Source organism: Oncorhynchus keta, chromosome 22 (genome assembly GCF_023373465.1).
Source record: "Oncorhynchus keta strain PuntledgeMale-10-30-2019 chromosome 22, Oket_V2, whole genome shotgun sequence".
NCBI classification, from domain to species: domain Eukaryota; kingdom Metazoa; phylum Chordata; class Actinopteri; order Salmoniformes; family Salmonidae; genus Oncorhynchus; species Oncorhynchus keta.
This window is the reverse complement of record NC_068442.1, coordinates 40,712,662-40,736,617: the sequence shown is the minus strand read 5'-3', so window position 1 is coordinate 40,736,617 and position 23,956 is coordinate 40,712,662. Positions and strand designations below refer to the sequence as shown.

At 39.7% G+C, this 23,956-nt stretch overlaps 1 protein-coding gene across 1 annotated transcript; it reads right to left on the bottom strand.

The window, feature by feature from the left end:
* Window positions 1–2,091: 2,091 nt before the first annotated feature.
* LOC118401490 (excitatory amino acid transporter 5-like) lies at window positions 2,092–22,607 on the bottom strand. Its single transcript, XM_035799042.1, has 11 exons — window positions 22,024–22,607; window positions 19,910–19,989; window positions 19,027–19,242; window positions 10,230–10,272; window positions 9,879–10,086; window positions 8,282–8,381; window positions 7,093–7,326; window positions 5,580–5,774; window positions 4,462–4,596; window positions 4,087–4,189; window positions 2,092–3,774 (listed from the first exon to the last, which is right to left on the bottom strand). Exons 1-11 carry the CDS (start codon window positions 22,267–22,269, stop codon window positions 3,610–3,612), a joined length of 1,725 nt encoding a protein of 574 aa, XP_035654935.1. The 5' UTR covers window positions 22,270–22,607; the 3' UTR covers window positions 2,092–3,609.
* Window positions 22,608–23,956: the final 1,349 nt, after the last annotated feature.

Here is a 23,956-nt window from a genome sequence, read left to right as displayed (position 1 = left end):
AAGTTAACATTATTTTACCCCAAGAGGTAAAATATATAGTGAAAACAATAGTGGTCCTAAAACGGAACCTTGAGGAACACCGAAATTTACAGTTGATTTGTCAGAGGACAAACCATTCACAGAGACAAACTGATATCTTTCTGACAGATAAGATCTAAACCAGGCCAAAACATGTCCGTGTAGACCAATTTGGGTTTCCAATCTCTCCAAAAGAATGTGGTGATCGACCTGTAGGTCCCAGATACCTTAAAAAGGTAGGGGTGTGGATCAGAAAACCAGTCAATATCTGGTGTGATCACCATTTGCCTCATGCAGTGCGACACATCTCCTTTGAGTATAGTCGATCAGGTTGTTAATTGTGGCCTGTGGAATTACATTTAACATTTACATTTAAGTCATTTAGCAGACGCTCTTATCCAGAGCGACTTACAAATTGGTGCATTCACCTTATGACATCCAGTAGAATAGTCACTTTAAAATAGTGCATCTAAATCTTAAAGGGGGGTGGGAAGGATTACTTATCCTATCCTAGGTATTCCTTAAAGAGGTGGGGTTTCAGGTGTCTCCGGAAGGTGGTGATTGACTCCGCTGTCCTGGCGTCGTGTTGGGAGTTTGTTCCACCATTGGGGGGCCAGAGCAGCGAACAGTTTTGACTGGGCTGAGCGGGAACTGTACTTCCTCAGTGGTAGGGAGGCGAGCAGGCCAGAGGTGGATGAACGCAGAATGTTGTCCCACTCCTCTTCAATGGCTGTGCGAAGTTGCTGGATATTGGCAGGAACTGGAATACGCTGTTGTACACGGTGATCCAGAGCATCCCAAACATGCTTACATTTGTGACATGTCTGATGAGTATGCAGGCCATGTAAGAACTGGGACATTTTCAGCTTCCAGGGATTGTGTACAGATCCTTACAACATGGGTCCAGGCATTATCATGCTGAAACTTGAGGTGATGGCGGCAGATGAATGGCACAACAATGCGCCTCAGGGTCTCGTCACGGTATCTCTGTGCATTAAAATTGCCATCGATAAAACTGTACAAAATTTGTTTTGAAAAAGACATAACTAAGTCCATGGATATATTGTGTTAAATGTGCATTTCACACTTAAGACCTGGATACACCAGTCCAGGGCAGGAGCAATGTAGTGCCAGCAGTGAGATGGAGGAAAGGCAAAACAATTCATTCTACACCTGCATTGCTTGCTGTTTGGGGTTTTAGGCTGGGTTTCTGTACAGCACTTTGAGATATCAGCTGATGTACGAAGGGCTATATAAATACATTTGATTTGATTTGATTTGAATACTTTTTCAAGGGGCTAAACACATGGATACAATGTAGTTTTAATATACATTCAGAAATGAAAAGATCTGAGTTTGAGAAATCCAAACTATTCTTTTGAGGCATGTAGTATTTTTTAACTAGGCTAGTCAGTTAAGAACAAATTCTTATTTTCAATGGCAGCCTAATAACAGTGAGTTAACTAACCTTGTTCAGGGGCAGAACAGATTTTTACCTTGTCAGCTCTGGGATTCAATCTTGCAACCTTTCGGTTACAAGTCCAACATTCTAACCACTAGGCTACCTGTTGCTCCACAGCATGGGGTTATAGTTGTGTTCGTTGTTCATAGCTTATGCCTGCCCATACCATAACCCCACCGCCACCATGGGGCACTCTGTTCACAACGTCAGCAAACTGCTCGTCCACATGACGCCATACATGCTGTCTGCCATCTGCCCGGTCCAATTGAAACTGGGACTCATCCGTAAAGAGCACACTTCTCCAGCTTCCCTGAGACGGTTTCTGACTGTTTGTGCAGAAATTCTTTGGTTGCGCAAACCCACAGTTTCATCAGCTGTCCGGGTGGCTGGTCTCAGGCGATCCTGCAGGTGAAGAAGCTGGATGTGGAGGTCCTGGGCTGGTGTGGTTACACGTGGTCTGCTGTTGTGAGGCCGATTGGACATACTGACAAATTCTCTAAAACGACATATGGTAGAGAAATGAACATTCAATGAAAACAAATGTGTGTGTAACCAGGCATTTAAACACATTTGTGCACCACATTTGAGGTAAATAAACTCTTGTGCATATAGACAATTTCTGGGATAGTTTATTTCAGCTCATGAAACATGGGACCTACACTTTACATTTTGCGTTGATATTTCTTGTTCAGTTTAGTATCGTTGATTATATTCGACTTATAAAGTATGGTTACATTTAATTTGCTCTGCTAAATCAATCCTTCGGTATGACTTCGATAGAACCAGATATAAAGAGGTATCAAAAATAATTCTCAAGATAGCACATTGGTAGTAGTCAGTAAACAATATCAATGCTAAGCAGGGCTGGTTTTAGTTAAAACCCTGGATGGGAGACCAAATGGATAGCTGTAGATAGATCAACTATCCAGTAGGAGGTGCTGCCCAGCCTATTGTTTTTTCTCTCTGATAGTGGATATAACGATGACGATCTGACATTGTTCAAAGGTACAAATTCTATACAAGGTTGAAAATTGGTTCCCATGATGACATAATCTTGTAATTGAAATTTCACCCTCAAAACAGTTTACGTTGACTTTTTTCAAATGAAATGTATTTTACATGGAGATTCCATGTCTAAATATGTTGACAAATGATGTTGAAACAATGTTGATTAATTCAGTTTGTGCCCAGTGGGAAGGAACTCAAGTCCATGTTGATGTTGCATTTTATAGCAAAATATAAATAGACCAGAAATCACTTAATATCAACATCAGAAATATGTTTATCAAAATATGTACTATAAATTAATCTGAAGAAACAATGTTATTCCTAAAGTAATATGTTGCTAGGATTAAGGGAGGAATGGTATGTTAGTTTTCTTATGTGTTGGCAGACGAAATGGTTGGTGTCTCTGTAGATGATAAATTAAATATTTTATTTAAGGCAACACTACATTTTGTTTTTTGAAAGTCTATGAATATTAATAAAGTGGGCTCATATACAAAGATAATCAGAGGAGGTGTTTTGAATTTTACAGCATTTTCCCCTGTACTTTATTGCATTTAGAGATGGTTGAAACTGCCACTAAATGTTAGGTACATTAAAAGGAAGATTTAGTTGAGTTAAATATGAGTTCATTGCAATTGACCCAGAATGTACAATATGACCATACAATACTTCCTGTGCTTGTCAAACAAATCAACAACGCACATAGACTACAACTCCCAATAAAGTTGTTCAAAATGGATGAAATTATAAACTCATGGATCATGATGAGGAACAGTTCAGTAGAGAACAATAATAAATCAAATAAAAACATCCAGGGAATCCACTTGATGTTGGATGAGCCGAGTTAATAGCCATAGTCAATACCACATAAGATGGTAGTGGTAGAATGGGGCAATTCCTAACTCATCACTGTTAAAAAATATATTTAAAAAAATATTTGTGGAAAACACTGATTTGACCCTTGCAGTGTCACCATCAAAGTGGAACAAAATGTTCAGTCACATAAAGTTAAGTCACAAAAAAAGGAGTAGATGACAGCAGTTTAATACTGTTTCATGGCAGAGGTGGGGGAAAAGCGCTCCAAAAATGTCCAGCATTTGAGGTTAGCTTGTTCCCAGGAGTTAAACTTGACAGATATTGTAGTATATAGTGGGGCTCTCGTTGACTGTGTCTTCCATCACCTCATAACAACAGTCTTGCTTGTGCAAAGGCAACTCGGTCAGTGGCATGCCATTCTGCATGTCGTGCAAGTTGTGTTTGTTCTGTGTGCCGTATGAAGGCTGAGACTGGGAAGGAACACACACACACACACACACACACACACACACACACACACACACACACACACACTGATCAGTATCTCTGTGATAAGTGACAAAAACTGTTCAGATGTTCAGAGGTCTATATTCACATGACATGTTGCTTTAATATTGGTTTTCTTGAACCCTGGCCAGCACACACATTACATTAATCTAAGACCTCAGTAATTCTTTTTGTGCAGGGTCTCTTATACCTCACATTAAAACAGTTTTACAGAAACTCAGGACTATAGGTGGATGATATGATATGGTTGCAGCTAGACAGTGACAGCTGCCTACCTTGCAAGTACCACCGCGAGGAAAGTCTTTCCGACATAAGTGGCCGATGATTCCTGCTGCCAGGGCGTCTCCAAGCACGTTGATCATGGTTCGGAATCGGTCCCTGAAAAGACAGGGAATACAAAAGCTCCAGAGATCAGCCTCCCACTCCAACCACAAACATTGTCTCCGAATGCACCAAAATACTTCCCCATAACAACCAGTCTCTCCTATGCCATGAAGTTAGTAAACAATTTAAGGTTTCCCTTGACAACCATTCTAAATCATTGTCAGCCGTTTAAGTCACTATTACCTACATGTGTAGCATATGTTCTAATATGTTGTAGGCCTACTGTAGATATTGAATATTACTAATTTATGTCATAGTGAACTTACAGCACCCAGTCGATGGCCACAATAAGGGTGATGTCATCAGGCGGCAGACCCACTGATGTCAGGACAATGACCATGGTAACGAGGCCAGCCTGGGGAATCCCAGCAGCACCTATGCTGGCAGCTGTAGCTGTTATACTGTTAGAGACCAAAACAATCAATTACAAAGCTAAGAAGGTGCATTACAATACTATTCTGCCATGGTAACACTGATATGAGCAATACCTTTTGACAGCCTTGCTTGTAAGGATTTTTTATTAAATCAAACACAGTGATTGAATCTCATCATGAAAATAATTATATTTACTCAGTACAGCGATAATGCACATTCACATGTACTAATGTTGTGTGAATCAAAAGCAATATCAGGAGGAATGTTACTTTTTGTCACACCAGTTATAATCTCAGCACCCAGGACCAAGGCTGTCATGGCAGACTACACCGGGTGCTTACTGCTTTTGAGTTTGGACTCAAAGTGTCACCCTGCAGATGCAATGGTAGCTTTATGATTTGAAACCCAATACATACCCAGTGGTGTAAAGTAGTTAAGTAAAAATACTTTCAAGTACTACTTAAGTAGTGTTTTTGGTATCTGTACTTTACTATTTATATTTTTAACAACTTACTTTTACTTCACTAGGTTCCTAAAATAATGTACTTTTTACACCATACCGTTTCTTTTTACACCCAAAAGTACTCATTTTGAATGCTTAGCAGGACATGAAAATGGTCCAATTCACACACTTATCTTGGTCATCCCTACTAACTGATCTGGCAGATTCACTAAACACAAATGCTTGGTTTGTAAATTATGTCTGAGTGTTGGAGTGTGCCCCAAGCTATGCGTAAATATATAAATAAAACAAGAAGATGGTGTCATCTGGCTTGCTTAATATAAGGAACTTAAAATTATTTATACTTTCACTTTTGATACTAAAGTACATTTTAGCAAGTACATTTACTTTTGATACTTAAATATATTTAAAACCAAATACTTTTAGACTTTTATTCAAGTAGTATTTTACTAGGTGACTCACTTTTACGTGAGTAATTTACTATTAAGGTATCTTTACTTTTACTCAAGTACGAAAATTGGGTACTTTCTCCACCACTGTACATACCTAATGGTGACCAGCTGGCCAAAGTCCAGCTCATAATCGTTGACCTGGGCAATAAAGATGGCCGCCACGGCCTCATAAAGAGCCGTTCCGTCCATGTTGATGGTGGCCCCCACAGGCAGCACAAAGCGTGCTATCTGCCGATCCACATTGCAGTTCTCCAGCAAGCACTTCATAGTGATGGGTAGAGTGGCAGAACTTGAGAGAGAGAGAGAGATCGTTGACTAAGGAGCTTCTACCATTATGAACTGATATCCTCTGGATAGAATATTGTCAGTTTTCCTCCTTTTCGCATCCTTCTGTTTGCACTCCTTACTTACAACAATTGCAACACTGAGCTTTAAAGCTATTTAAAGTTAATTTTTAAACATACTTTTTGACATTTAAGTTATTATCTTAATACATTTCTGTCCTTCTCTTGAAACTCACCATACTGGGGATCAATTGCAACATGATACAGATGAATTTGCCTACGGTAAAGGTTTTGTTTTGTTTGAAGCTTATCAATCAAACTCACCATTACAATGGCAGCAGGGTAGCCTAGTGGTTAGAGCGTTGGACTTGTAACCAGAAGGTTGTGAGTTCAAACCCCCGAGCTGTCGTTCTGCCCCTGAACAGGAAGTTAACCCACTGTTCCCAGGCTGTCATTGAAAATGTGTTCTTAACTGACTTGCCTGGTTAAATAAAGGTAAAAATAATAAAGGAACCTTTTTCACGCATTCAGCTCAATCCTCTGACAGTTTTATTCACATCTGGTCCTGGAGGGCCACAGTGCATTTGTCCCTGCCCAACACTAGACTTCAATGAGCGTTTTTTCGACTGTTCTGGCATATTATATTTTTGCTGGGGGGACACCGAAGTTTGGAGCCAAAGTCTACGCCCCTTCGTCTGTGATTGGTCAACAGTAAGGATTTTTCAATAAAGTCTTAGCTGTCATTCAACCAGAGATGACTCGTTTTCCTGCACATTTTTTGTATTGAAAAATACTGCACCAAGCAGTATAGTTAGATGTGAAACGACGCAACTAAGATCTCTGCAAAAACGCCAAAATAAATTACAGATTTCTTGAGTTATCTTAGATTCATTCGGACTATTCTGGGGAAATGCATACTGGCTACGGCATCTCAAAATGGACAAACAGTACTATTGTCGCTTTTTTCTTATTTTTCAAGTGAAGGTCTTTTAAGGGAATATGCGAGCACACAGGTTTGGTTCAGCGCCAGCCAAACTGAAGCATGCTGATGCCTTAACACATCTGATGAATCAGGTGTTATGGAACTTTGTTGAATGGGGGGCAGTTACTTTTCTATTCAGGGGGTGAGCTGAAATTCAATTCCTCATAAAAAGCAAAGCTCAATTTCCAATTCAACATGAGTTGAATGCTAATTCATTTCATGCTGAACTAACTGAATTAAGAAAGGAAATGACCCCAACCCTGGTTGCATACTGCAGACCTTCAGGACAATGAACATAATTGTTCGATGAGAAAAATGGGCTCAGAGAAACAACTGCTTACCTTGAGGAGGTGGCCAGTGCTATGACCAAGGCTTGTAGCAGGCCTCTGATATAAGTGAAGGGGTTTTTCTGAGTCAGGACAAGGTAGAAGAAGGGGAGGAGGATGAGGCCGTGAACAAACAGCCCGGCCAGAACAGTGATGGTGTACCAGCCCAGCTTCTTCCCAAGATTAGATGGGTCCTGCATGTCCAGGATTTTTCCAGCTACGAGGAATATGATCCCAAATGGAAAATACCTGAAAGAAAAAGGAAGAACGAATGACCTACTGTATATATACAACTGTGTTTCACGTTTGTAAAATACACACCTTCAAAGACTGTCTGTACTAGGTGAAATGTCAATGTGTTTTTCCTAATGAGCAGTTTCCACCCAGTGGAATAGAATAAAACTAAATAAATTGTTATTTTCTATTACATTATGTATTGTGAAAACTAGACAACTACTTTATTCATAAAAAATCATAAGAAGAAAATTGCTGTGTTGTGCCACCTGAGTTGATTCAAGGCCAAGAGTCATTCAAGGCTTTGAGGTAAATCCTATTAGCAATTGAACTTCTATGGTAAGGCCGTTTGAACAATTTGGCCAGGCCGTTTGAGGTAAACCTGAGCTGCATGGGTGGTGCCAAAGTTCCCTGGGATTAGTCACTGTTGACCCTGAGCACAGAGTGTGCTACTCCTGGTCGACTAATCCTCGGCATGTGCAGTTCACTGCTGGGTGGAGCGAGTCAAGATGATTGCCTAACGTCTCCACCACATCTTGACCACAAGTCGATGACCACGTTCTCACCACATGCCCGTGTACAGGCCGTAGCCTCAGAAAGTAACACGGAACACACATCTGGGTAGCAGACTGTTTCTTTAGATCCCACTAGTTTGAATGTTCATGGGTTATGCTGTTCATAGCAGAAAGCCAAAAGGCTAGGTTGCCATCAAATGCAACAGACTTATGATATTTCTTGGGTAATTTAGCAGATGCTTGTATCCAAAGTGACAGTTTATAGTGACACGCATTCAGTATACAGTGTACAGTATTCAGTATACAGTGTGGGAATCACACCCACAAACCTGGTGTTGCCGGTACCATCCTCTAACCCACTGAGCCAGTAAATTAGAACCTTTATCATTTAAACTAATGATAAATATGGTAACGGACACAGATGCTGGTACTTATAAAGCTGGTACCCCGCTTACCAAACAGCAGTGTTGGTGATTTTCATGACACATTCGTTGACGCACTGACACACGTTGACTAGTGGTGCTCCTCTTTCGCCCATTTTCCCCAGTAACAGCCCTGAAGGAACAAAATGAAAAATATATATATCTGGCTCTATCTTCTCAGTCTAGTCGAGATGGATACATATAATATTGATACTAGAGGGATAGACAGCTGCAGATGTATAACGTAAACAGACTTAATATAAACAGACAAAAGAAGGAAACAGAAAAGCCTGGCCTTCAGAATACAGTCAGTTGTGGAAAAAGTATCCAATTGTCATACTTGAGTGAAAGTAAACATACCTTAATAGAAAATGACTCAAGTAAAAGTGAAAGTCACCCAGTAAAATACTACTTGAGTAAAAGTCTAAAAGTTTTGATATACTTAACTATCAAAACAAAATGTAATTGCTAAAATATACTTAACTGCAAAAAAATGTGGCAAAGAAATGTACTTTATGTCTACAATACTAAGTGGTATGTTTGGAGCATATCCAACACATCCCTGAGTACCACTCCTCATATTTTCAAGCATGGTGGTAGCTGCTTCATGTTATGGTTATTATTGTCATGAGTAAGGACAAGGGAGTTTTTTAGGATAAAAATAAATGAAATAGAGCTAAGCACAGGCAAAATCCTAGAGAAAAACCTGTTTCAGTCTGCATTCTAACATACACTGGGAGAAAAATTCGCCTTTCAGCAGGACAATAACCTAAAACACAAGGCCACATATACACTGGAGTTGGTTACCAAGATTACATTGAATGTTCCTGAGTGGCCTAGTTACAGTTTTGACTTAAATTGTCTTGAAAATCTATGGCAAGACTTGAAAATGGCTTACTAGCTATGATTAACAACCAACTTGACAGAGCTTGAAGAATATTTTAAAAGAATAATGGGCAGATATTATACAATTCAGGTGTGTAAAGCTCTTAGAGACTTACCCAGAAAGACACACAGCTGTAATCACTGCCAAAGGTGATTCTAACATGCAGACTCAAGGGTGTGAATACTGATGTAAATAAGATATTTCTGTATTTAATTTTCAATAAATTTGCAACAAAAAAAAATGTAATAACATGTTTTCACTTTGTCATTATGGGGTATTGTGTGCAGATGGGTGTAGATGGGTGAGAGAAAAAAAACTATTTAATTCATTTTGAACTCAGGCTTTAACAAAACAACGTGGAATAAATCAAGGGGAATGAATACTTTCTGAAGGCACAGCAAATCGCTTCAGATTCCTTATATTAAGCAAACCATTTACGGATAGCCAGGGGCACCCTGCAACAAATCATATGTTTAGTGAGTCCAGAAGATCAGAGGCAGTAGGGTTGACCAGGGATGTTCTCTTGATAAGTGAGCATATTGTACCATTTTCCTGTCCTGCAAATCATTCAAAATGTAACGAGTACCTTTGAGTGTCAGGGAAAATGTATGGAGTAAAAGGTACATAATTTTCTTTAGGAATGTGGTGAAGTAAAAGTAAAAGTTGTCAAAAATATAAATAGTACAGTAAAGTAGTATTTTAAAGTATTTTTACTTAAGTACTTTACACCACTGCTGGTCTTACCCATAGTGGCAGAGAAGATGACGATCCCTAGCACATTCATCTGTTGGCTGTTGCCAGGTCTGGTCTTGTAGTGGATCTCAGGGGGTGGAGTGAGCTCCAGGGACACCGTCTGACCACTGGGGTCACTTTCATCAGGTATGGCGTACACAAAGTTGGGCTGCACTGTGACCCTGGAGACTTTCAGGATAGGAACCAGATCTGTTTTGTACTGGAACAATAAGAACATTGCAGATGAGTAAGGCAATATAAACTACAATACCCATCAGCTGTAGGGATTTGTTAATCACAACCAATGGAACATCTGACTTATTAGGAACAATGGTAATGTATCATTGGTCTAGTGTTACTCACCTGCTGAAATGTTGCCTCAATAAGATTGGAAGGAACCATATTCCTGTAAAAAGATAATGTTATAATTTAGCATGTTGATATGTTGGTGTATGCATTAAGGGTGAAACACATGGTCGTTCATCATTAATGATCAGTGTCAGTAAGGTGTAATCAATACAGCACTAGAGAGAGTCATAATACGTTATAATTATTCCAACTTGATGAGTATGATTATCACAAATAGCTTCCTTTTGAATTGTTACAGGAAGTTGTGAACCATACAAAGGAAAGTGGTCCCCTGCACTCTGAGAATTGATCTGGTGTATTCGACAGAATGTATATATTCAGTGATGAATACACATTTTGAGATATGTCTGCATAAAATATTTGATGTGTTTAAAGTATTTGCATGGGCCAAACAAGTAATTTGATGTATTTGCAAAGAAAGTAAGAACTTGTGAAGTGTCTCAGTTGTGAACACAATAGAGGCCATTTCCCCCCCTATGTTATAAGGCCCCCTACAGTATGTTATAGGCCCCCCACAGTATGTTATAGGCCCCCTACAGGCCATCACTGTAAATAAGAATTTGTTCTTAACTGACTTGCCTAGTTAAATAAAAATGGAAATTAATTTGATCAGTTTAACTCGGGCTCTCCTCTCTTCCGGTCTTTCCTTAACTTAATAATTAGATAAAGTGGGCAGACCACTCCCATGAGGGCCCTTAAAAGAGGGAGGTACGATCAGACAGACATGAGCCAGACTCCCTCCTGACGTGTGCTGGCGAAGAGATCCTCCACCGAGATCATTGTATCCCCACCGTTCATGATTGAGTTAATCTGTAAATCATCCCTTATGGATGACTAAAAATACCCTAATCACCCCTGTGATTTAACTGGATTGTGAGACAGTCATTGCTACTGCACAGGACTACGCAAGCATTGACAACAATCGGTAGTAGCATGCATGTTAGGCCTGTATCTAGTACCAGAGATGGGACCAAGTCACAATTTGGACGTCTTAAGCAAGTCTCAAGTCTTAATCTTTGAGTCTCGAGTCAATTCCCAAGTAATAATGGGCAAGTCTCAAGTAAAATTCCAAGTTCCACGGCTCAGGTCAAGTCACTAATTTGGGGTTTAGAGTCCTCAAGTCACTGTGTTTTATGCCAATTTCAATGCAGTTGCAATACATCAGTGATTTTGAACCCACATGTTTTACAAACTGCATCCCTTTTCCCCCCACTACCACAGTCTTTGAAACTGAATGCAACCATTTTTGGGACTGATGATGCCCTGATGCAGAGGTTGCCCCACAGGTCCCAGCGTGGTGGGGCAAATTGTTTCCCCTGGGGCCTGGAGATTTTCCTAATCTGGTAACCTAACCAGGTATAAATTAGGACCCTAGGGTCTGACAGTGATTAATTAGTAGTTGTAAAAAGGTATTTTTATGGGAGTGGGACCAGATTAACATTTACAGCAAATTAAAGGAGCAATTAGGGTTAAGTGCCTTGCTCAAGGGCACACTGACAGATTTTCACCTAGTCAGCTCAGGGATGTGAACCATTGACCTTTCTGTTACTGGCCCAATGCTCTTAACCACTAGGTTACCTTCCACCTACTCACCTAGGTATACAGATACAGTATTTTCTAAACAGGACACATGGTTTTAAATTAATTCTGGAAAAACTCCTGGCCCCAGGGAGGATGAAAACCCTGTCAAACTGCAGCAACCTTTTTATTTAACATTTACTTATAGAACATTTTATTTTAAAAATGTCCTTCCCTTTACATCAGACTGAAAAATTGTCTCGTTTTCTTCCCATACAGTTTAGGTGTAGGGTGCTGCAACATTTCTGTGAAGAGTTATTGCTTGTGTATGTTGGGAGTGATGTGTTATCACGTTTGCTAGTAAATAAACACTGGAGGACAATGGGGCTGTGTGCGTTAGATTACATAGTTTGTGTCTGGCCTGTGCAACCGGTGATTTAAGTGACTCTGAGTGTTCAAGACACAGAACAGAAAGCATATAACCTGCAGCACTCCGTTATAAAGGAGTCATGACGTGGCCCTCTTTGGCCCTCCTTCCCCTTCTCTTTCTCGCCTACACCCAGGCTGCTGTTATCTCAGGTCGTAAATTCCTGGAGGAGACTCTCTTCCTCATGGCCAGACAGTATATAGAGAGAGAAGGATTCACATGAGAACAAAGGAACCTCTTCTCCAGCATAGAACTGGAGAACTGAATAATGTACATGTTTTGGAGAAGGTGTACACAGTCGGGGAAGAATCCAGCTACGACTGATCCATTTTGTTTAATGTTTCTGAAACTCATGAGAGACAATACAGCCACATTACCATAACTCTGTTTATACAAGAGTCTCAGTTATGAGGCTTGCATCTAATTGTTGTATAAAATGAATGAGTAATGATGAAACTATTTGTGAAATTATGTAATTTGATTTTAAACTGTTTAATGCAAGGGAACCCAATTCCCTTTAAAGTTAAGTAAGTCATTGGCCCGCCCCATGAGCACAGACATTGATCTGGCGTCATGGGACAGCCTTTTTCTGCTCTTCCGAATATAACCCCCACCTTGGGGATTTATCTTCAAGACCAATTTACCTCGATAACCATGAGAGGGCTAAGGTTTCAGACCAGTACCTCATCACAGAGGGAGTTAAGGTTTGAGTTGATTGTTGAATCTTTTAACCATACCACGTGGTTAAACTCTGAAACTATCGATCCGACAGAATAAGAACTACTCTTAGATACTAATTACTAGTCTGCAGCTAGAAATTGTGTACTCGTGAATGCGAAGGCCGACAACCGCCGAAACATCTATCTATAACAACATTGCTGAATGTTACTCAGAACTATCCATTATAACCACGGCAGAGAGAGAGAGGGTGGACAAACTCTCCAACAGAAACAAACAGATCAAGACGATATACACTGAGCTTAAATATATATATTGATTGCAATTATTCCCGAACGAGTGAGCGCTCATGTGCAAAGGATTAGCATTTCAATTGTTATAATCATCAACTTTGTAGTGTCTTTTATCTTTCGCGCCCTTCTCAGTCCCTTTGTCTACCAAGCCGCCATACCGGTTTAGCCCACTAGGGCACATCTCATATAATTTCCTTGTAACCATATTTACTCTGTTTGTGTGTGCATTTCTGTGATTTAGTTAGTTAATAAATAAGTTATTGAGACAATTGATGTATGGAGGATTCATAGTGAAGACTGGGTTCGTGCAGATAACCAGCAATTTAGGACGTTTGGAATGAGACTAATGTGAGGTAAAGAATAATTCATTCATTAGAAGACTAATTGATCAGATGTTAAAATATCTGAAAAGTTGTATTAGGAATATTTTTGTAATCTGAATATTTTCCTTGGTGCCCCAACTTCCTAGTTAATTACACTTACATGATTAAGTTAGTTTAATCACGTAAAAATAATTACAGAGAATTTATTTGATAAAAATAAGTCTTCAGTTTAATGATGCCAAAGACACGACAAAGGACATATAGGATAATATAGTGTGTGAGATGACAAAATTCAAGTCGATATCGAGTGGCAAGTGTTTTTTCTTTTTGCAAAGTCAAGTTGCAACATTTGCTAGAGGACAAGTTTTCATCATATCAAATCAAATTGGTCACAAACCCATATTATTTAGCAGATGTTATTGCTGGTGTAGCGAAACGCTTGTGTTCCTTGCTCCAACAGTGAAGTAGTATCTAACAATTCACATATTTATTTATTTGTATGTTTTATCAATTTAATTATTCCCAGAAGTAGTCATTTTGACTGGAATGTCTATTTATGCTCTTCATTTGAGGGGAGAAAAACATATGGATTAACACCCAAATATTAGAGATGACTTTATTAAGACATAGGCTTGACACGTTAGCATGTCTTGTATTACATTAAAAGCCAATATGCAGCTCCCTATTTTTTGCCATTTAAAAACATACAACGCCCAATGTGATTGGGACTGATATTAGATAGGAGTTTGATGTGAGATTCTGGTAATTGATCGTTGTTAGACTGGATATATAGGCTGTTTTGAAACTACAGATACTAGTTTGTGTGAGAATGCTAGTTTCTGTGAGACAGGTGAAGGTTGTAACTAGACTGAGTCCAGTATTTAATCAACTGTAGACAGTGGATTCCCAGTTAGCAAACGTGTGTTTGATTTGCACAGAAAGAAGTCCTATGAAGGGAGTGGACACTTGATATTGTGGGTGCTGGATGACTTCTCAGCCTGATTTGTCATCAGCACTGAAGTGTCATGCTACAGGACTGAGAGTCCCTAAATCTAGTGCCAGGAGTCTATAATTGTACCGTGAGGCAGCTTGATGTTCAAGTAGACCCCCTGGACAGGACACTAGTCGATCGCAGGACCTTACCCCCAATCAATCTCCTTAATGCTGAGTGCCAAACAGAGACGCATCGGGTCCCATTTTTAGAGTCCTGACTCAGCCAGTGATAAAACTCCTAACCTTCCAATCTCAGAGCGGAGACACTAACCACAAGGCCGCTGTGTTGGTCCCTACATTGTAAGTATTGTATATGGGCAATTCCACGCTAACGGAATTGTGCTGACACTAATATTTTTCACTTAAAATATATGCATCATAAAAACCATTGATTTCAAAGTTGAACAAACCATACAACTCTATGCACAAGGACTACTTTTTACAATTTACAAAGAAATGTTTACAAAAACACATTTACTGGAAGAACTGTGCAGATGCGAAGTTTGGAAACAGTAAAATCTCCCTGTGTTTTTTATGTGATCACATTTTCCAAAAATGTAAATATCTGCTCTGAATTAAGAATGAGGTGTCAGCTATGACATGGCACATTGACTATGAAAAACAATATTTTGGTTATTGAACTAGAGTAAATTAGGTGGATTTATAACCGGTAACAGAATTGTGTCAAAGGAATTTCATCATGGGTCCCTGATCTGTACTACACAGAAATGCATAATAATGAACTATGAATGCCATTCTCTTCAAGGTGATGTATTCTAAATAGGTACATAAAGATGAGGATATTGCATATTTTTAATTTATTCTATACCCTGGCTATTATTTTAATAAGCTCTGCCACCAAACAAGACCAAATTTGGTTGGCCCGGATCTGAACCAATCATAGACGTCTAGGTTTTACAAGTTTGGACAGTACAGTACAGTACAACATAGAACATAGTTCAGTACATTACAGTAGAGTTCAGTACAGTACAGTACAGTACAACATAGAACATAGTTCAGTACAGTACAGTACAGTAGAGTATATACAAGTAGAGTATAGTTCAGTACAGTAGAGTTCAGTACAGTACAGTACAACATAGAACATAGTTCAGTACATTACAGTAGAGTTCAGTACAGTACAACATAGAACATAGTTCAGTACAGTACAGTACAGTACAGTACAGTATATACAAGTAGAGTATAGTTCAGTACAGTAGAGTTCAGTACAGTACAGTACAACATAGAACATAGTTCAGTACAGTACAGTACAGTATATACAAGTAGAGTATAGTTCAGTACAGTAGAGTTCAGTACAGTACAGTACAACATAGAACATAGTTCAGTACATTACAGTAGAGTTCAGTACAGTACAACATAGAACATAGTTCAGTACAGTACAGTACAGTACAGTACAGTATATACAAGTAGAGTATAGTTCAGTACAGTAGAGTTCAGTACAGTACAGTACAACATAGAACATAGTTCAGTACAGTACAGTACAGTATATACAAGTAGAGTATAGTTCAGTACAGTAGAGTTCAGTACAGTACAGTACAACATAGAACATAGTTCAGTACATTACAGTAGAGTTCAGTTCAGTAGAGTATATACAAGTAGAGTATAGTTCAGTACAGTAGAGTTCAGTACAGTAGAGTATATACAAGTAGAGTATAGTAGAGTTCAGTACAGTAGAGTTCAGTACAGTAGAGTATATACAAGTGGAGTATAGTAGAGTTCAGTACAGTAGAGTATATACAAGTAGAGTATAGTAGAGTTCAGTACAGTAGAGTATATACAAGTAGAGTAGAGTTCAGTACAGTAGAGTTCAGTACAGTAGAGTATATACAAGTAGAGTAGAGTTCAGTACAGTAGAGTTCAGTAGAGTATATACAAGTAGAGTATAGTTCAGTACAGTAGAGTTCTCAGTACAGTAGAGTATATACAAGTAGAGTATAGTAGAGTTCAGTACAGTAGAGTATATACAAGTAGAGTAGAGTTCAGTACAGTAGAGTATATACAAGTAGAGTATAGTAGAGTTCAGTACAGTAGAGTTCAGTACAGTAGAGTATATACAAGTAAAGTATAGTAGAGTTCAGTATAGTAAAGAAGAGTAGAGTATAGTACATTATAGTGTACTCAACTCTACTCCACTCTATTCTACACTACTGTACTACACTTTTCTTTAGTGTACAGTAGTGTGCTCTACTGTAATGTACTGTACTGGGATGTCCGAATTTGTGAAACATAGACGTCTATGACTGGTTCGGATTTGGTCCGGTCAGTAAGTGCCGGGAGAGGTGACATTAATTGGAGCGAGAGAGAGGAGGGGTGACAGAAAGAGAGAGAAAACAGTTGAACATCAGCTGAACATAACAGTATGCCAGTGGAAGGGAAGACAATAGCAGGTGACCCAACTGGGGTTTGTAACTACCATGATTGTAGCTAATTAAATTGCAGCAATTCATATTTTTCTGAAATTCCATTACCGATTTGGTAACAGAATTTCGATTTTGAATCACTGTTCCTAGGCCATCATTGAAAATAAGAATTTTTTCTTAAATGACTTGCCTAGTTAAATAAAGGTCAAATATATATATATTTTTTAAATGTAATAATTCATAAATAAAATTGATAAAAAACACAACTAGTTAATATGTCTACCATGACCTGTTACTTCTGTGAACTTTCATTATCCTCCTCATGAGGGAGAGAAATTAGAAAACATCTTCAAGATATGTGGGTTTTTGGTAACAGAATTTCAAGGCACAAGGCAAAAAATTATCCTAAACTTAATATAAATGTTGATATTAGTTGGCAGGGGTCTTTACTTTTGATGTATTTCTAATACCTTGAGACGTTTTCTGTTAGGATGTTTTCTAAGACCCTTTTACCATCATAAAAAATATATATATATACTCTTAGCTTTCATTTGACACCCAAATTGACATGCTCCTATGATCTTCACATGTTGGTGCTTATGTTTCCTTTAACATGAAAATGACCATATTGTTTGTCCCTAGACTGAAAGTATTGTTGTAGATATTGGTTGTCCATAAAATATAGGTATTTTGTAATATTGCTTGTCCCAGCACCTAGGCCCTAGACGTATATTGATTGCTGTAGATATTGCCCCCCTCCAAGTAAACCCCATTTAAAAAAAGAAGAGTCTAAAATCACCAGTAATTCAGCAAAAAAAAAGTAATTTAGGAAAGAGACACACACTACATGAGTATGTACAAAAGTATGTGGACACCTACTTGTCGAACATCTCATTCCTAAATGATGGGCATTAATATGGAGTTGGCCACCCCTTTGCCGCTATAACAGCCTCCACTCTTCTGGGAAGGCTTACCACCAGATGGTGGAACAATGCTGCAGGGACTTGCTTCTATTCAGCCACAAGAGCATTAGTGAGGTTGGGCAGTGATGTTGGGTGATTAGGCCTGGCTCACAGTCAGCGTTCCAATTCATCCCAAAGGTTTTCGATGGGGTTGAGGTCAGGGCTCCATGCAGGCCAGTCAAGGTCTTCCACACCGATCTTGACAAACCATTTTTTTTATGGACCTCACTTTCTGCACTGGGGCATTGCATGCTGAAACAGGAAAGGGCCTTCCCCAGACTGTTGCCACAAAGTTAGAATCACAGAATCATCTAGAATGTCATTGTATAATGTAGCATTAAGATTTCCCTTCACTGGAACTCAGGGGCCTAACCCGACCCATGAAAAACAGCCCCAGACCATTATTCCTCCCCCACCGAACTTTATAGTTGTCGCTATGCATTGGGGCAAATAGCGTTCTCCTAGCATCCACCAAACCTAGACTAGGCCGTCGGACTGCCAGATGGTGAAGCATGATTCATCACTCCGGAGAACGTGTTTCCACTGCTCCAGAGTCTAATGGGGGCGAGCTTTACACCCCTCTAGCTGACCGTTGGCATTGCGCTAGGTGATCTTAGGCTTGTGTGCATGCGGCTGCTCGGCCATGGAAACCCATTTCATGAAGCTCCCGACCAACAGTTCTTGTGCTGACGTTGCTTCCAGAGGCAGTTTGGAACTCGGTAGTAAGTATTGCAACTGAGGACAGTACATTTTTACACACTATACGCTTTGAGCTTATATGACCTACCACTTCGCGGCTGGGCCATCGTTGCTCCTAAATGTTTGTCCTTCACAATAACAGCACTTATAACAGTTGACCGGGGCAGCTCTAGCAGGGCATAAATATACACCTGTCAGCAACGGGTGTGGCTGGAATGGCCGAATTCACAAATTTGAAGGGGTGTCCACATGTTTTTGACCATGGAGTGTATGTGATCGTGTCTCAATGTAATCAAGCTATGAAATTATTGTTATTTTAGAATAAAATACATTTTTGGGCTTAGTTGTGGTCAATTTGTAGTGTGCAAATTATTATAAATATGTTCCGGTCCCCTGACCATCCTCTCTGACAAAAATCAACCCACGGCTGAATCTAGTTGCCTACCCCTGCCTTAGACAGTGTTGATTGTTTGTAGATATTGCTTGTCGAGCTTCAGGTTTATCTTCATTGGTCACTCACCTGATGAGATCTAGCAAGGCATCAGCAGAAGTCATGACGGGCCCTCCTCCTAGCCTGATGCTGTCCATCTCAGTGCCCACCCCAGGCTTGATGATGATCACCAGCAGGATACCCACCACCACCGCAATGAAGGTGGTCCACAGGTAGTAGGTCACAGTGAGAACACCCACACGACAACAGGATTTGGGCTCCATGGATGACAGGCCTGACATTAAACTGTAAAAGGGAAAAGAGAGAGAGCATCAAATAATGGAAATATACAATAAAAAATGTCCCAATAATTGCTCTGGTGCCTAAATTTGTACTCAAATATGGTTCCAATCTACTGACCTGTTAAATGAAGCTATGGAGAATGACTAGGAGTGTGGACCTAAGCGAGATCTAATTCAAATTTCGAATGAAGTGGGGACCCCGTTTCAAATGTTTGTTGTAAGTACTACTACTTCTTATACCATTGGACAGGTGTGATATAACTGGAACCAGTCATGTTATGTAGACAATATGGAATCTATTGACATTTGGTTTCCAAAAATTACCATTCTGTAGGGGGTAAGCTACTTTCATTGGGTGTAGTGTGATAACAGCAGCAAAATTACCATTCTGTAGGGGGTAAGCTACTTTCATTGGGTGTAGTGTGATAACAGCAGCAAAATTAACATTCTGTAGGGGGTAAGCTACTTTCATTGGGTGTAGTGTGATAACAGCAGCAAAATTAGTCAAAATCCCTTGTCCAGTTATGCAATTTTCTCAAAAGCATTTTAAAAGTCATTTTTGAGGCTGAATATCTTTTGTGTTGAGTGAACATCAAATATTTGTATTCCGCTGTTGCTGATGAAATATAAAACCATATTATGGGACAGAGGCTGACATCACAGATGTTTACCTGGATGTGATGAGGGGGAGGATAAGCATTTTGAGCATTCTCATGAGAAGCTCTCCAGGGAACGAGAAATATATCTTAGCCTGGAGGGGAAATCAGAAGAAACATAAGTTACATAAAAACAATTATTATACATTATAATTAGACATGAACCCCTCCAAAGCAGTGGCAGCTGGTGACTTAATTTGAGGAAAAGGATGCATCTTCAAACATATTACAAAACTTAAGAAACCCAAGCAGTGTTCCTGACTTCAAACTCTTTCCACAGGAGACCCTTTTCAAAGGTTGGACAGATATTTTTGTTTCAAGTATTCCATTCCAATAGGAAAAAGTTTCCATCAGCACACACTTGGGTGAATCTCAAATGCCTTTTGCTTTTCAGATTCACCCCTTGTGAAAAGGTTGTTCTTGGTTTTCAAATTAGTACAAAAAAAGTGGAATAATCTTGGTTGATTCGATCAGGTTCATAGGAATAGAATCTTTATAATTTACATTAGTCATTGATCAAATATAAAATCGATGTGGTTTCAAATGTTTGGATGGCGTTGATACTGTAGGTCTCAGAGCCATAGATGACTTGCTGTAGGTGACAGGGTTGGGGTCAATTTAATTTAAATTCAGAAAGTATACATTGAAGAGAATTGGAATGGAATTGACCACAACCCTGATGAGTGACACAGTTCTTAGTTGTAACACGCACAGTAATTCCCTCCAGTTAAACCTTTGCTCACTTTTAAACATCAGCCATGGGTCACACGTCACCTGTGATTATCGAGCACACTTAAGGCCATGTTTGCTTTGGCAAGCCAATTCTCAGTCTGAGATCAAATAATCCCCTCTCCTCTCCTGACACGACTGAGCTTGGATTGACCTGTTCTGAACATCGGTTTTCTTTCATCTTTCACGTACAAGTGAACTGGAAGGGGGTGATAATGTGGGCAGATGATACATTTCCTTCCTAAACTTATGAGTCCCAAAAGATGGCCTATAACCATCTAGGTATCTCCTGTTGCTTTCCAAGAATATGCTGCAATTCCTTTTCTGAAGCCATTCATCGATTCATCATCTATGGTCTAGATGACAATTTCTTCCTCCACAAAATGCATTGAGACTGCTACATGTGCGTCAACGGAGTGCTTTCCTCTCAGAAACATTTTGCTTACTAGAGGTCATTATCTCCTTCCCAACAACCACTTTTTTCAATCAAGAGGATGAATGCAGGCTGCTCTTATAGCTGTGCACTGGCTCGCTGTTCCTATAACAACTGTAACACACAACACTTTACAGGGTTCCATTCCCATCCTTTGCTGATAGTGTTGTGCACTTGAAGCTTCTCTCAATGGTTCATTAGGTCTGGCTGCTGATGATATCCTTTGGTTTTCTACAACCCAACAACTAAATGCTCCAGTGCATCAAGGCAATGCAAACAGGAGCTCTGTAGGCGTTTAAGTGGAACACCGTCACGAAAAGAGGGCGAGGTGGTCAAACAGAAAAGTGCCCAATGTATAAAACATTAAGAACACCTACTCTTTCTATGACATAGACTGACCAGGTGAATCCAGGTGAAAGCTATGATCCCTTATTGAGGTCACTTGTTAAATCCATTTTAAATCAGTGAAGATGAAGGGGAGGAGACAGGTTAAAGAAGCATTTTTAAGCCTTGAGACAATTGAGACATGGATTGTGTATGTGTAGACTTAAGTGCCTTTGAACAGGATATGGTAGTAGGTGCTCGGTACACCGGTTTGTGTCAAGAACTGCAACGCTGATGGGTTTTTCACACTCAAGTTTCCTGTGTGTATCAAGAATCGTCCACCATCCAAAGGACATCCAGTCAACCTGACACAACAGTTGGAAGCATTGGGTTCAACATGCACCAGCATCCCTGTAGAACGCTTTTGACACCTTGTAGAGTCCATACCCCGACAAATTCAGGCTGTTCTGAGGGGAGGGCAACTCAATATTAGGAAGGTGTTCTTAATATTTTGTACACTCAGTGTATGTATGCACTGCTAAGAGACTTTCAAACCAAGAGACATATGGACCTGGAAGGCTGGCACATCAAATAATCAAACAGAATTTGCACATGCATCTGACTGTGATAACGAGCAACTTACCTGGGTAGAGAGATGGCTCCCTCTTAACACAGCCCCCAGGACACAGCCCGTCACCACGGCAAAAACCGAGAGCGTCAGCAAGCCGTTGCGCTTCACGTAGCCCCTTAACCACTGTTTCAAGTCATCAACAAAAGCCCCATGGAGAAATCTATTGACACGTTGGTACATGGTTTCTCCTCTTGGAGAATATGAGCTATTGTTGGAGCGCGTCTCCTCGCGTTCAGTGGGCAGTAGTAGCTCCTCCATAGTTCCAATTCCTTCACTGGGAAGACCGTCAAATTCTTCTGGAGTGGTGCGATTCTGAGGAACCACATAGCCTACATGGGGATTAAGCCATCATTGCTGTGTAGAGTAAACACCTGCCAGCCACAGCCCACAGTCAGGGAGAATTAGCGGGACTAAGAGGCTTAAAAGTGTGTAATAAAATCTAACAAGTCTCTCTTGTTAGGCGTCTGCCATGATTATGTACTTCTTCATTGTTGATGTCTTGTCATCTCAATCAATCATCACATTTATAAAGCTCTTTTGACATCAGCAGAACTCAAAGAGCAAGCAGAAGTGGAAGCAGAAGCACAGTGGCCAGGAAAAACTCCCTAGAGGCCTAGAGAAAAACCTAGAGAGGAACAAAGCTAAGAACATAAGGTCCATCCTCTTCTAGGTGTAACAGGCAATCTGCAACAACCTTGCTTTTCGCAGGACCTTTAACTTTCTTGGACACGTTATAGGCTACTGAGGGCATAGCTGTGGGAAGTAGGGGTGCTGAGGATGCTGCAGCACCCCCTGAAAAATAGAATAATAAAAAATATATATTTTTAAATTATTAAATAACAAAGTAGTGCACTGTGCTTTTACTAGTCCTTTATTAGCTGACTAATATGGCCGCCTGTAGGCCAATTTTTTTTTCAGCATTGCACAATTAAATTATACATTCAGAAACGTTTGCATTCGCATCCTTGATTATTTTTTAAAATGTGCTTTCAAATTGAATTTATGAACTGAGATTAAATGAATCCCAATTAAACTGATCCCATCTCGAATATCTAAGAATCAGTAGATTAATCCCCATTAAGGTCAATCTTATAAAGTTTGATCGTCATTGTTATCTAGATAACAAAACAAAGGGATGGCTGCAATCCAATCAAATCCTAACCCCGCACAGGCTATATAAGATGCGTAGGTGGAAAGGTGAGCCAACAGTTAAGCAATGGTTAATGCAACTAGTTTGAGAGGCTTGGGAAGAGGTTGTGCCACATTTTGACCTAGATGTGTGTGCCAAAAGGTCTTCAATTAATTCAAGATCTTCTTAATGTGCCACTGAATGTCTTTTCTGTGGATTTACATTTAACTATTGACGTACTTTGCTACATAATAATTAACATATTATAACATTCCATTAACATATAACAACCTAAGCATTTTGGTATACTTTTGTCCAGCACAGGACAGCAGTAATATTTCCTGTTGCCACCAAAGGTTTCTGATCTATACGGACCCATTTGCATTGAGTTATGAGGGCCGGAGCTAACATCTCATGGATACCTAGCATGGTCCTGGAGTCAGTGAATGATGATTTGCTGTCTTTCTGGGTATTAATATGGTGAGGTGAATTTGTAATTAGGTTGAATTCCCCCTATACCCTTGGTTTTTATATCCCATCATGTTTGAGAATGTGAAACATATTTATTACAGTAGTAGATTTGAATCACTGTTGACTGTTCCCATGGTTCATTTACTTTGATAGGAATTATTTTGGTAGGGGAATACTCAGAACCTTCAGTAATACCCACTCAGTAATTAGCTACAAGTTTAACTTTTAACATGCTGAACAGGGCATTGAGTCAAAACCATGTCTCCTCTGACCCTCTAGATGTATTTAACAGGATACTACTCTAGTACTGCCAATTCTAGTCCTCAGGCAAAGACTTATCTGGCC